General features: G+C 43.3%; 1 protein-coding gene across 7 annotated transcripts in view; it reads right to left on the reverse strand.

Annotated features, from left to right (window-relative positions):
- Positions 1 to 488: 488 nt before the first annotated feature.
- The window catches only part of map3k13 (mitogen-activated protein kinase kinase kinase 13), a 41186-nt gene continuing 27170 nt past the window's right edge, over positions 489 to 14504 (reverse strand). For 4 of the 7 annotated variants that reach the window (XM_085136462.1, XM_085136464.1, XM_085136463.1 and 1 more), the window contains 13 exons: positions 12065 to 12768; positions 10624 to 10807; positions 10330 to 10521; positions 9505 to 9663; positions 9215 to 9373; positions 9004 to 9112; positions 8786 to 8895; positions 8550 to 8666; positions 8020 to 8181; positions 7107 to 7869; positions 6952 to 7022; positions 6499 to 6790; positions 489 to 5445 (listed from right to left, as the gene is read on the reverse strand). In XM_085136462.1, coding sequence (XP_084992588.1) covers positions 5344 to 5445; positions 6499 to 6790; positions 6952 to 7022; positions 7107 to 7869; positions 8020 to 8181; positions 8550 to 8666; positions 8786 to 8895; positions 9004 to 9112; positions 9215 to 9373; positions 9505 to 9663; positions 10330 to 10521; positions 10624 to 10807; positions 12065 to 12701 — 3057 coding nt within the window. In that variant the 5' untranslated portion in view covers positions 12702 to 12768 and the 3' untranslated portion in view covers positions 489 to 5343. Of the gene's footprint in view, positions 5446 to 6498; positions 7023 to 7106; positions 7870 to 8019; positions 8182 to 8549; positions 8667 to 8785; positions 8896 to 9003; positions 9113 to 9214; positions 9374 to 9504; positions 9664 to 10329; positions 10522 to 10623; positions 10808 to 12064; positions 12769 to 13202; positions 14492 to 14504 lie in introns of those variants that run through there. The other 3 variants (XM_085136465.1, XM_085136467.1, XM_085136468.1) reach the window with 3 other exon arrangements.

Consider the following 14504-nt stretch of genomic DNA (forward strand, 5'->3'; position numbering starts at 1 on the left):
ATTACTATTCCTGAAGACTGGTAATACCTAATAGAGTTCAGGCTGTGTTGAACAATTAATGTGGTCATACCAAACACTGAATTGTACAAGCTTCATTTTTGTCTTGTATAGTTTATATATTCAGTGAACATTTGCACATTTCAATAAAAAAAAGAAATGAGGAGTGGCTTAATACTTTCACACAGGAATATACATGCATTTCTGTCTCTCAAGATCGATCGATTGATCGATCTATCTCATAAATGAGATCTAGATAGATATTTATGGAACATTTATGGGTTACCAACAAATAGCTGAATTCTTCTTTTTTGTAACAAAACAGGAAAACAGGTAGATCTTTGAAGAAAGGATTGCACCTGTTTTTAATTTTCTTCAGAAAATATGCGGTGTGGCTTTTGCACACACACAGCAAAAAATAAATAAATAGAGAGCACAATAAAAGAAGCACTAAAGAGTAGGGGACAAACAGAAGAGCCAGACCACAGAGGTTTGGGTACAGTACAGCATTTATTCCATGCAGTTGTTTGCGCTGATTTAATTCTCCCAGTTACTCGTTGCACTGTACACTGGATAATACAGGAAATTGACAGGATTGGTTGATCATAATGCCTTTCAACAGGAAAGAGGATAGAAACAAGAGTAACAAAGAAACATGAGTCCGATAACACAGGACGAGGCAACAGGATGTCCACAGTTAGAGAGACGATTTCACAGAAATTTGAATGCAAGTTGTTTTTTTCCCAGTAAGAATGAGAGGAAGTGGGGGTCACCGCAGATGTACCGAGGTCAGCATCGCGCATCCCTCCAGGCTTCACGCCTCATTTACACTGCGGAGACAGCCCACTGACTGACTTATTTTTGAAAGTGGTTCCTAACAACCTACGATGAGATAATTACTGATGTAAAGTCTGCTAAATCAAAGCTAAATGACGAATGGTCCCCTGCAGGGTCAACGTGACGATGCTTTTGTTCAACCACATACACAAATACTGTCCTCTTCCCTGACCAATTCATTGTGCTTCCTTTAAATAATACTTTCCAGGAGAGAAGTCGTAGATCGTGACATTTCTGAAGCTGCCTGAAATTAAAAAGAACACTACTCCTCCTCACCAGTCATCCAAAATAAATTAAATTCAACAATCATGTAGGCCAGCTACAAAGAAAAAAAAAAAAGATCAAAATTAAATTAAAACCACACAACAATCATACTTCACAGGATATACGCCAGAAAGATAATGTTATTAACAGCTTGATCGGATTACCCCGTCATTACAACACGCTGGGTTATTTCACACGAACGTAAACAAGAGTGAAGGAGGAGGTTCGAGGAAAGGCAGAAGGTGTAAGCCTTTCTGAAGCTGTGGAGCAAAAGGCAGTCCGTCCATCGGTGTTAATAATCACCTTGTGCTGCTCGGGTTTATGACTCACACCCTCCTGTAGTGTTCAATACTGATGTGGGGACAGACTTAAAGAGTTTCCTGCTCAACCAGTCCGCTGGTCATCAAGCTCAAGGCTTTGCCAGAGCTGTGCAATGACAAAGAGAGAGAGGGAGGGAGGCGATAATGGGTCACATGACATTTACAGGTGTTTATGTACAGGAGTAACACTGACATGAGGTCGCTGAAAACCGAGAGCAGCCCGGTGCTCCGTGGCCTCGTCTCTGGCTTATGTTCCTTTATATGCAGAATCTCAGACGTCTGCACACGCTCGAGCCGGCGGCTTGACATCATTATCGTTAAATTCAAACTGGCTGGCTGTTTGTCAGCTTGAAGATCAGATCAGTGAGAATGATGACAGAAATAGGGCTTATTAAAAGCAAAACAAAAGAGAGCTCTCTCACAGATGCAGTATCCCTTTTCAGCGACAACCAGAGAGGTAAAAAGTAATATTGCTCTGGATAACCATCAGGAATTAAAGGAATTAAATGATGTTAGTCAGAAAAAGGGATGAGTCAGGTTATTTACATAACACAAGCTAACTGTCGCCATCTAGTGGCTGCCCATATATTGCTCTTGCACAAAACCTGAACATCCTAAGCAGCAAAGACATGGCCACAAAAACGGGGCATTTTAACAACGATATTCAGAAAAATTCAGAGAAAACTGTTTCTCCTGGACGAAGAAACGCAAAACAAAAAACATCAGCGCTTTTAATTTCACATATTTACTTGGCAGCAAAATGTTTTGAATCTAGTCTTTATCATTACCATTTAGCAGCACAGGGTTAGTCATTTTATCACCTTTCACAGAAACACAAAATAAAGATTCCCTCTGATCACATGTTTAAAGATTGCTTTTAGGAGAAGGGTTAGCTCTGTAATCGTGAAATTTTCCATGCATGTATATGGAGTTTACAGGTATGGCTGTTATATGCTAAAACACACCAAGTGCATCACCATCTCATCTTCCTGACTGTGGACGGTCACACAACTTGTCATTAAAGAGAACATTTTCTTTTAAGGCTTTTTCTCATATTTTTTTTTTTTTACTTTAAAACATGCATGTTTAAAACGTGCATGTTTGTGTGAATTGGAAGTCTTTGGAAAAAAATGTAACTCTAAAGTGCGAAACATCTCACCATTACACAAACATTCTGAAACCACCCGTGGTATGTGCTAAAAGCCGCAACGCTGATTAGACTGTGCGCCACACTAAAGATCGGAGATGGCCTGAAAGTTGCAGGGAAAGACCTCAAACCAACCATGCATGCATTTTATCTGCTGAAGACAACTATAAACCCACAAACAAAAAGGACGTCATCGCCAGGAACAGATTCTTGACAAAATATTAAAATAAGCATTTAACTTATGATTTTTCTAAATTTGAGCCCCATGTGGAGTTTGCATGTTCTCCCTGTGTTGTCTCTGCGTACGCAGGCTTCAGGTTCGGTTAACAGGGGATTCCTAACTAGCTGTAGGTGTGAAATGCGAGGCTCCAGCCTCCCAATCACTCTAAATTGGATAAAGAGAAGGAACTGGATGGATGGAGATTTGAGCTCGTGCTTTTTCAAACCTTTGATTGCACTTTACTACATGCACTAATGTTCCAAGTTAATAGGAAGAAGTGTAGCATTTATTTTGATTTTGAATCATAAATGAATAAACCATCCAGATTTAAGTAGGTGTGTGTGCTGAGGAGGACAGAGGACATTAGGTAACCATAAGCCTAGATTTTTTCAGATTTTTTAAATAATACATTTTAAGTTTGGTCTATATGCTTCTTAACCCCTTATCACAACACATGACAAAATAATTTTCATCTTTCAGGAACCATTTGAATTTTCTCTCAGGCAAAATCAGTTGAGGAGTGCACATGGTAACATCTCGGCTTAGTTGGTTTTACTGTCCGTGTTCAGCCATCAGTACCTTGTGAATGCTTTGTGGTATCGAGATACACCAAATATCCCTGTGAAGCTTGTGATCCCTTCTTTCTGAAACCCTTTGAATTGTGTCTCTGGCACAAACAGTAACACAATTACGGTCGTTTAAAGAGCTCTTCTAAAAGGGCCCTGCAGCTGGGCTGATGGTGAAAAGAGTTAAACTGATAAATTATTAAACATGTGATCAAAGGCACCTGTATTTGCATGTGTTTGGTGAAAAAGGATTAACCAAGAAACTCTTTAACTATTTGGGACTACATACGGAAGTATTTTAAGAAAGAAAAAAAATCTGGCCTACAAGATTCACACTTTGAATGTGAATGGATTAGTGTTTATTTAAGTATGTTAAGTGCCTTAAAGGAAATTCTAAAATCCCACTCTGGACTTAAAAAAAATAGCCTCTATAAGCAGCTCTTTGACACCTGCTGCTCTCCGCTCGCTACCAGTCACTGTGCTCGTGTCTAGCCAGCTAGACATGCAAGATCCTGAACAAGCAACTTCTTTCTCACTCGTGTTATTGCTGTTATAATTCGCAAATAATCACCATTTTGGACATCGGCATAATCCACCCTGCTAGAAAATTATCAGTGGAACATGCCGAACCTGAAGATTTCAAGAAATGGGATACTGCACCTGGATGCCTTGTCTCCACATCACATTAAAGTCTGTTACAGCAATAAAACGTTGAACATCAAGGCTATCTGTAAAACCTTTTCGAGTATTCCTGCATGGTCCTTAATATGTGCCGCTCAAAAAAAAAAAAAAGACAACCAAAAAAACCAAAAACAAAACACATTCCTTCATATAATTGGTCCAGTCCAGTTTCACAGTCCTTGAACGATCCTGAGATGAGACTTGAAACTGTAATGTCTAATGAAGAGGAAAGGGCTTCTTGTTGTCACACTCACATTCACTCACACTCTCACACACAGATAACTCCCTCAGTAACTCTGCCTGTGACATCTGATTGCTGATGACGATGACGTTGGCATGTCTTTAAGAGAAGGACGAGCAGAGTCAGAGAGGAAGAGTCTCTTTTCTTTTTTTTAGCTCTCGGCCACGTCTTCATCTCTGATGCTCTGTCCGCTTCATGCAGTCTTGGGGCAGCGTTTTCATTTTGCGAGCTGCATAAGCATGCTTCGACAGCTACGTGAGGGCGGGGGGAGGGGGGGGGGGGGAGAGAGAGAGAGAGATCCTGAAGAGCAGACACATCCGGTGGTTTCAGGGAGGGAGAAAATCCAGTTGCGAGGCAGGTTGTTCATGCTGGTGTTCACAATGTTTTCCATGAGCTCCATGCTCCCCACTTTAGTCACAGTGGGGAGGCGGGGTGGAAGCGGAGGAGGTGGGGTACTGGGACTTGATACTGTAAACTCATGATAAAGCAGGTTGGTCAGGCTGCAGTATGAGCTGAGCGATTGCTTGTTGTTTGGAGATGTCTGTCCACGACAGTGAGATGTTGAAAGCCGCTTTTATTCTGGGTCAGTCACCTGAGAGACCAACTACTGCAGTTATGCATCTCCCCACTGAAAGCCATCATCCTCTGATTGATAAGCCCTTCTCATCATTATTATTATCATCATCGTCATCATCGGCACCGTCTTCCAGTCCTGGTCTCTCTCCATCACAAAGTAAACCCTTGTTTGGATTCAAAACGTCTGTTTATTTCCTCTCTGTTCAGATCAGAGAAGTCTCATAGCTCCTGAATTTTCCTTCAGAACTCAGACAAAAATAAATTATGAACGTTAAACTATCTATTGTACATTATCATTCAAAAGGGAATCCCTGCAATGGGTTGCCTGAATGCTGTGCTAGATGAGGGGTGGGGGTCATATGAGAGATTACATAGGACGTTGCTATAGGGAGCTTTGTTTACAATGTTTGTCCTCTTATTGCTGTATTTTCTGCAGAGCAGAGAGGGACATGATGGCCTCCAGGCAAAAAAGATGATGAGCCCTTTAGGCAGGTTCACCACGAGGAAGGAGCCCCGACTTTGTTGTTTCTAATAGTGGCATCGGAGCACTCGGCTTCTGACGAATCGCAGTCCGAGTCCCCAAACTGTAGCGGATTCTGAGAGACAAAAGGGAACAAACAGGGGAACATTAAGAAAGATCCAGCATCAGGGATGATTTGAGATGCATTATGATCTCAAGAATGAGGTTTTGTGCAATGCTGTAAATAAAATAAACATAAATTAATGTTTCTTATGACTCCAAACAAAAAGGGTTTGGATTCATTAGTTCCAACTTTAAATATGACAGGCTATTTGTGTTGCTGACATATCCACCCTTTTATGACCACAGTGGGTGGATGTGCTGCCGGAAAATCTGTAGCAACTGTGTTATGCTATCATGTGAATATGGACCAAAATCTCTGTGGGATGTTTCTAGCACTTGTTGAGTTTGTGCCACGAAGAACAGTTCTGAAGCCAAAAACGGGTCCAACCCCCGCTTCTTTCAAGGTGCATGTAAGATGTACCATAGTTTATAATAAGGTCAGTATGGACTGATTACACCCAAACAGCCACTGTGACTCAAAAGCTCAGGCTGCAGACGGCTCTGCTCCTGCTTGTGCATGGGGAGCAGCTAAAACCACTTGTTTCAGGCAGAGGATGAACTGATGAGCTGCAGGGATTTTTTTAAAACTGTGAATCATTCAAAGCTACTGTAGCAAAGTTCAAAGATAAAAATATAGAATTAGAAATGAGCACATTTGGTCCCCTGTAAATGAATAAATTAAACATCAAAATAAAATGATTTAATGACCTACATACGAATACAGAGTGTGTTTATCAGTAGTGATAGAGCAAACGCTTACTATTAATAAGTGATGTGTATAGTGTCACATTATTTCAGTCTATATGAGGAAGCCCAGCCCTTTAAACCATCTGAGAGCTTTTACTTGGCCACAGAAGTGCTTTCAGCTAAATGCTCATATCCGCATGCTAAACCCATTTTGGTAGTAATCCTTTAAACAGCCGCTCATGGTGGCACTGGAGGAAATGTTAGGACACCATCAAAGTCAGAAGACCACATGGTCTGGACTCTTGTCCGTATCTGGACTGAAGCGGTGGATCTTACCACCCTTCGAGCTACATCTGCACGGAGATTCACGCAAACTGACCTCGTAGCTGTGTTCGTCGGAGCACAGCTTCCCCAACGAGATCTGCGTCTTCACCCTGCGAACGGCACACTCCTTGTCAGAGAGGCCGTCTGACTGGGTGGAGATGTCGATGGGGATGTCCGGCGTGTGGGACAGCAGCTCATCCAGGTGTTCCTCCTGACTGGTGCTCAGCCTCTCCAGGGGTCCGCTGTGCGAGTGGTCACTGGTGTTTCCTTCCTCTCCGTCAGACACCGACAGGTTCTCTGAGCTGAAAGTAGAATAGGACTGGAAACTGCTCATACAGCGATGAGGTCTGTCAAGGAGAGAGGGGAGAAAAAATGAAAAGAAAACTTCCACATGGTTACTTCAGCAGTTTCCTTTGAAAATGGCTCCTAGTTGATCTGCTAAAGATCATTTTCTTTTGCTGCACACTATAAAAACCTATCTGCAAACTAAATGACCTTCTGTATTCACCTCTGTCTCCTTGGAAACTCCACTTCACTATCCACCTCTCCCTCTTCTTCTTCGGATGACTCATCACCACCCTGAAAAAGAAGCGGTAACAGCTTTTAATCCCACACAAGCACACGTTACATACTCATCGGTGTAAAGCCAGCAGCTCTGCTCACCTTTCTGAGCAGCCTGAGAGTGCGGGGCAGTGCAGAGGGAAGTGTGTGCGCGTTCTGGGATGCATCCTGTTCCTGCGTCTCTGTCTTCTTTGTGGTCTCTCCATCTGAGACTGTGTCTTTGTTGTGCGCCCCCAGAGAAGACTGGGTGCCCTCTTGGGTGTTGAGCAGCGAGTAGTGCGGCAGCTCTGGGTGGCTTGATGGGGGAGGGGTCTCCTGACAGTGTAGGCAGCCGGGGAAGGGGTGAGCCTGGCAGCAGGGACATAAAGAACCAGCACCAGCGCCTGATGCAGGTTTGGAGCCGGTGGATGAAGTCCGCTGTCGCGTGTCTGCATCCACAGCAGTGGAAATGAGGTCAGGACTGGAGCCAGAAACGCGCCGCTGCATGTGGTCAGTTTGAGGGCTACGGAGGGCGGCGGCGGGGCCGAAGTATCGCAGGTTGTTGGCACAGTTGACAACGGCCTCCTCGCGACCTTTCAAGGGGAGAAAGTTCCCCTCCGTTTGAGGAGGGTGGTGGTGGTGGTGATGATGATGGTGGATCGGTTGCTCCTGGAGAGATTGGGTTTCTTCTGGTGCTCCAGCAATGGGCTTCAGCACAGCGGAGAACTCGCTGTGGCTTCCTTTGCTGTTGGCGCGGCGGTGACGAGGCTTGCTTCGGTACCGGGCTTTGCCGGGAGGGGTGGAGACCTTCGGGCTAGCAGACAGCGGTGAGGGCGACGGGAGAGGGTCTACGCTAGGGATGCCATCAGAGCGAAGCAGGTCTGGCCTGGAAAATATGAATTGTAATCAACAGTTTATTTAAGTATTTAAATGACACTCTGACCTGAGCTGCGATAAATCACACATCTGCAGCTGAACCTACAGATACATGAACATGTGTAACTTTTAATAGAGATAATACGTTTGAAAATCAGACCTTTTGGTGGGAGGCATCCCAGGTTTGTGGGAAATGCTTCCTTTCTTCTTGATGAGCTTCTCCACAGCGTTGGATCTAACGATCGGTCGGACTAAGTGGCGCTTGTAGCTGCCGGGATATTTCTTCTCCACTGCCTGCTCTCTCCTACGGTGATGCACAGAACTAGATTTAAGTCAGATCATGGGGGAAAAGCAGTCACACTGCACTTTAGTTAAACACAACATAGCAAACATTAATGGGAAGTGAAAAGCATTCCTGACATGTAAAGCTACATCAAGGAATCTGCAATAATTTAAGAAACTCACTATTTATGTACATCACGCGTAAGTCAAAAAAAGCAGAGACTCATAGGAAAAATCTAAAAATATTGACGATACCATTCAGATCACTTTTGTCATTCTAGCTAACTGAACATGCTTTCAGTTCTGTTGCAGTTTGTTACTGGAAATGTTGAAAGAGAGGAAATACGGGCACAATGAGAGCAGGATACTAGTAAAGCACAGATGTGACAAAAATGTTTATCTACATACTTCATCAGTTCCTTTTCTCGGACCTCCAGCTGCAGCATGATGGCACTGAGCTCCATGTAGAGGTTGTTGGCTCTCTCCAATTTCCTCTCGTAGTGCTCCCGGATGTCCAGTGCATGCCTGAGAACATGCATGAAATGCATCCAAATGTTCAACTCCAGTAACTTCTGCTTTATGTACAAATTAAAAACCATGTCTTCTATTAACAAGCCACATGTTTGCTCTCTTTTCCCACACACCTGAGTTCATCCCTCCTGCGTCGGATCAGCTCCTCGTCCAGCCTGTGGATGCAGGTGCCTTCACTTTTGATCTTCTCAAAATGCTTCTTCACCTCCTCCCTCCATTCTGCCTGTAATATGGATTTACACAGTCAACATGCAGCCAGAGCATTCACTGCACAAAGAATTACACTGCAAAAAGCACACAAAGTTAAGGTGTAGTCTTGCATTTCTCAGACCTGAGACTTAAAGTAGGTCTCCTGAGGAGTTCCCAGAACATCTGCAGAGGCGATGTCGAGATGTAGGAGAATCTGACGGAACGACGGCCTATTCCTGGGCTTTCCCTGCCTGGAGTTCATGAAAATCATGAAGGAAGATACACAGAGTATGTTTACGTTCTAGCAGTTATCATATTTTAAGTGATGTAGTAGAAAAGCTGTTTTTGCTCACCATGTCTGTTTCATGAGGATTTTAAACCCGTCCGGGCACGTGGAGGGGACGGGAAGGTGGAGACTGTTGCTGCCGACACCCCAAATAATGGCGGATGAGTCCACATCTTTGTAGGGAATCTCTCCAGTCAGTAGCTCCCATAACACAACTCCAAATGACCTGCAACACACAAGCAAAGATGGACAGGTTTCATTGCAGGAACATGACTATTAAAGATGACACTTAAAATATCCTTTTCTATGATGTGGAAAAGCTAAACGTTGCTTCATATTTCTTCATCTATTACTCACCAGATGTCTACTTTTTCAGACACAGGCTCATTTCTTATTACTTCAGGGGCCATCCAGGCCACCGTCCCCGCAAATGACATCTTTGTACTTTTATCACTGAGCTCTTTGGACGTGCCAAAGTCTGAGATTTTCACAGTGTCGTTGTGGGTCACCAAAACACTAAAAGATGCACAAAGAGAAAACACAGCAAAGTCAGTCTATTTGGTTAAAAGGAGTGTAAAAAAAAAAAAAGGAAGGAAAAAAAAAGGCAGACAAAGCCAAAATCGAAAGCAAGATGAGTTGGCCCGGGGTTAAAACATTCAGGCTGATGATGATGATGATAATGCAGAAGTTTTTACAGGGTATGAGCTTTTCTTTCTTTAGCACTTAGAATCAGTTTTAAGCCAAAACGACTTCGCTGATAGAGAAGCATCTGAATCACCCCATTAGTCGAATGAGTCTGACCTTTCCAGCACATTCAGACTGCTATTATTCTGCTGACTAATACAGTGTACAGTCTGCTGCAGCACGATGATATTGATTAGAGATGCAAGCGCGCAGCGGGGATGAGACAGAACAATCTGTCATACTCTTACATGAAGACGAGTAGCTTTTGTTAAATTTGAGAATGGTATTTGAGTTAATGTCAGAGTATTCAGAGCAGAAAGGATGGATTGTGTGAACACAGCACCCATGATGCACCAGGAAAACTATGCATTTCATTCCCACAAAAAAAGAGTAAATAACTTAAATTTGATTTAGGTCTACTACTGTGTTTTCTCAACACAAATGTATAAGATGCTCCTCCGTCAGAATGTTAATCAGCTTCCTGCCCGACAAACTCACTTAGGAGACTTGAGGTCTCTGTGGATGATCTTGTGCAGGTGTAGGTAGTTCATGCCGCTGGCAATGCCTGTGGCCCAGTCCACCAGCAGCCTTGGGGTCACTTTCCTCCCCGCTCTCAGCACCTCATACAGCTGACCCTGGGCACAGTACTCCATGATAATGCAGTAACAAGGTGCCTGGGTGCACACACCCCTGACACAGAAAAAAAAAAAGACAGAATACATTAAACACACCCAGAGCTCCACCAGATGAAACAAACGCGTCACGCACAAGGGCGAGTGACTGTGGACTTACTTGAAGCTGATGATATTGGGATGCTTGAGCTTTCGCAGGTGTTTAATGTCCGTCTCCTTCTGCTCTCGCACCTTCTTGATAGCCACTTCCTCGGAGCGAAACTTGCCCAGGAAGACGGCACCCTGTGCTCCGCTGCCGAGCCACTGCAGCTCTGAAATCTCCTCAAAAGGAACCTCCCACATGTCTGAAATCAGGTTAGCAAGTTTTGTCAAAATGACCACAGCATCCTGGTACTTTGCAAAGTGTACATGATGAACTACATGTGTTCTTTAGCAACTTTTTTGTCAGTAATGTCAGTAATACTTGCTTTTCAGAACAATGTTTTATAGGCTTACAGCCCAAGGATAAGGATGTTTGTGTGTCTTTCATTTCTGTTTATATAAATGTGAAGCTACTCCTACAAGTTGTGAAGAAGTGGTGTCCAAACCCAGACCTTGAGGGCCGGTGTCCTGCAGGTTTTAGATGCGTCCTTGATCCATCACAGATGATTTAAATGGCTAAATTACCTCCTCAACATGTCTCGAAATTCTCCAGAGGCCTGGTAATGAACTAATCATTTGATTCAGGTGTGTAGACCCAGGGTGAGATCTAAAACCTGCAGGACACCGGCTCTCGTGGCCAAACCTGGTCCATAGGTTCAGATACCTATAGGTACTGTCTCCAAACAGTACATCACAGCAGCTGCTATCCTTCTGTCCCCTAACACTCATCTCCACCCTGCCTGTTCTCTCTATTTCACCCCTCTTGTGCATTGCCGGTCGCTTTGGATGGCTGGCATCGGGTACTTAAACACATCCACCTTCACTACTGACTGCATCTTTCTGCTTGCCTCTTATTCACACAGATTTTGTCTTCCAATATTTTTGTTAAACCCTTGAATTATAGCTGAAAGTCTGCACTTTGATCACAGCTTTCAAATCCACAGTGGTGTCAATGTCCACAAGTGACCACAAAAATACACCAGAAAGCACATATTTTATAGTTCTTACCAATATGTGTATAAATAAGCCTTTAGCTCCTATAAATGTCTTAGACCTTCAAATACAGAATCATGCTGTTTAAGTGGTTTTAGAAACAGAAGCTACGACCTCTATCCCAGACTACGGCTAAGCAGCCACGAGATCCAGCCCAGTTCTGTCTGACCTCGACTCATATCCTGTAGCTCTCGTCCAGGCTGAGCGTGCAGCCCTGCGGCAAGGTGAGCCTACCTTTACCATGACCTCAATTCAAACTGACAGCTGTGCAGCTTCACTCGCAACAGCAAAGCAGCGAAGCCAGGACGGGCTATTCAATTACAGTTTCAGAATACATTAGGAGAAACAAGAGGGAATCTTTTGTTCGTTTCTCAGAAGTTTCACAGGTACGGGGACATCTGAATTAAACAAAAAGCATTTCGTGTGTTAAACTGATGCCAAACAGAAAGATAAAACCCAAAGTTTACCTTGCTGTTGTAACTTGTACTCAGTAGAGTAGGTCTTCCCAATAATGTTCCACACAGGCCGCAGGCAGCCAAACAGCCCCTCTAAGAAGCCTCCCGACCCAGGAGGGGCTCTTTGGAAGTGCAGCTTGATGTCATCAGGGTGATGCGGGAGGTTCGGCTTGCCCTCTCCATTGTGGTCTATTGGACAGTCCCCCTCTCCCATATGGTCGTCCATGCCGCTGCCACATCCAACGTGCTCATGGGATGCCGGCGACCCAGCTTCCTCGTGGTCCTGCTCCTGCAGCTGGAGCACGCTGTTGTCAAAGTGTCCGCCTTCGCTCCGAGTTGAGTCCACGCTCAGGGCTGCGTTTGGTGGACTAGTACCGCCCAACATGGACTCCTCATCCTGGCCAGGTGTCTGCAGCAGGGGAAAGGGCAGGTGTGTCGGCGGAGCGAGGTCTGTGATGATCTGAGGAGGTAAGTTGGATAGAGGGGCCTGAGGAGGCTGTGGTTGGGAGTTAGGCGAGCTGGATTTCTTCATGCTGTCCCCAACTACAGTGAGTTTGAGCTCCTCCTTCAGCTTGCCCACCAGTAGACTGGGACAGGAAGTCCAAGAGAGCACCTCAGGGGAGCTGCCCATGGTGTCGTGCATGTGCATAGGCTGCCCAGTGACGATGAGTGGGACGTGTCCTAACACACTGGTTTGTCTAAATGCTGAAAATCACCTGAAGAGAAAAACAGAATGAGAAACTGTTAACTAGATTAAAAACTACAAAAACAGGAATGCAATTAAATACATTTACATAACTATAGTCACCTCAGATAAAACATAACTAAAGCTGTCTGCATGATAGGACCCTATTACGTCCTAAAACAGACATGAACACCTCTCATGTCCTCTATTAGATCTGCAGGGATTGACAGAGCAATAATGATTATTATTTTTAGCTACACAGTGCAAACACTGCAGGTTAAATGATGTTGGAAATATCAGAAAGGCATCAATTCAGTGCGGAAGAGACAACACTGCAGAATTAATACTAATAACTCATTTCTAGGAAACCTATGGGAAACAGTCGGCTGCAACCAATCACACACACCAACCGAGGCTTTTCTATTATCTCTCTGAAGCAGTAACACTATAGACGAGATTAAAGACCTTGCTGTGTATTAGGACTGCTGAAAGCAAGACATCTGGCACGAACAGCCCATTCTCATTCTTAAAGCCAACAAAGGCCCAGGCAGCCGTGAACATGGAGGGTCAGAAACCGACACAGAATCACCAGGTGAAGATCTTTACCATCCTAATGTGTCTGTGAGTCAGGAAGAGACACAGCATATTAAAAATATGCAAATTCTCTGTATGCACTTTTATATTTGGATTTTGATATTGTGACATATTTGGTAAATGCACTGGTGCTTTTATAAAGCTTTTCTACTCTATTTAAGCACTCAAAGCGCTTTCTTTCTGCAAGCCTCATTCACCCATTCATACAAGCACCCTTTTCTATGTCTAACTTTATATAACCTGCTTGCTCTTTATAAAACTTTATAACTTTTATCCTAACATTTACAACTTGGGGTTTGGTGTCTTGCTGAAGGCTATTTTGACATGCAGATTAGACCAGCCCTGCGAAAGATTAACGGCCTGTCCAGGGAGTACCCTGCCTCTCGCCCCATGACAGCTGGGATAAGCATGAACTGGATGGATGGATGACATAATTATAATTTTTTGTTAATTGAGGAAATAAAATACCAAATCACACTGACAAATTGCCTATTGCATCCACAAATATTACACAAATACGTCCACGTCCACTGATGGTGACGTGGCAAAAGCATAAAATCATTTAAAAAAAAAAAAACATTTTAAAATTTTGTTGTGTTACATAACACTGGCTTACATGATCTGAAGGTTAAGGTTTGATAGTTTAATAACACTAATCAGTGAAATAAAGCTGAAAGATCATCCAGCTGGTGAACCCTGAGTAGAGATCATTTCATCATGCATACCGATCCAAAGGTTAAGCACAAACATTCATGCTCAAGCACATTTTGCCTGATAACATCAGGCATAGTTAAAAATTACCAGCAATTTTGCAACGTGACAAACAAAACTATTTATTACGCAACAACAGAACCAAAACTATCAACATTCTGCTACCAATTTTGCAACTTTTAAAAGGATCAGTCATTTCCTAAAAGGCAGATTTTAAAGAGACTGTGGGGAACTTCAGGCAATGACTAATTTGATCTAGAGTGCATTTATGGCAGTAGGATAAAATATAATAAAAACTATGTTTGGATAAAAACATAAAGTAGTAAAAAAATTAACTCCTGGTTAATTATTCAGCAGCAATTTCTGAATATTTTTAATATTATACTAAAATCTCTGTGTGTTTGATTACTACTCATTGCTTCTCAAATATGGGAATTTGTAAGGAGAAAAAATGCTGAATCC

Source organism: Neolamprologus multifasciatus, chromosome 16, assembly GCF_963576455.1.
Source record: "Neolamprologus multifasciatus chromosome 16, fNeoMul1.2, whole genome shotgun sequence".
Taxonomy (NCBI): Eukaryota; Metazoa; Chordata; class Actinopteri; order Cichliformes; family Cichlidae; genus Neolamprologus; species Neolamprologus multifasciatus.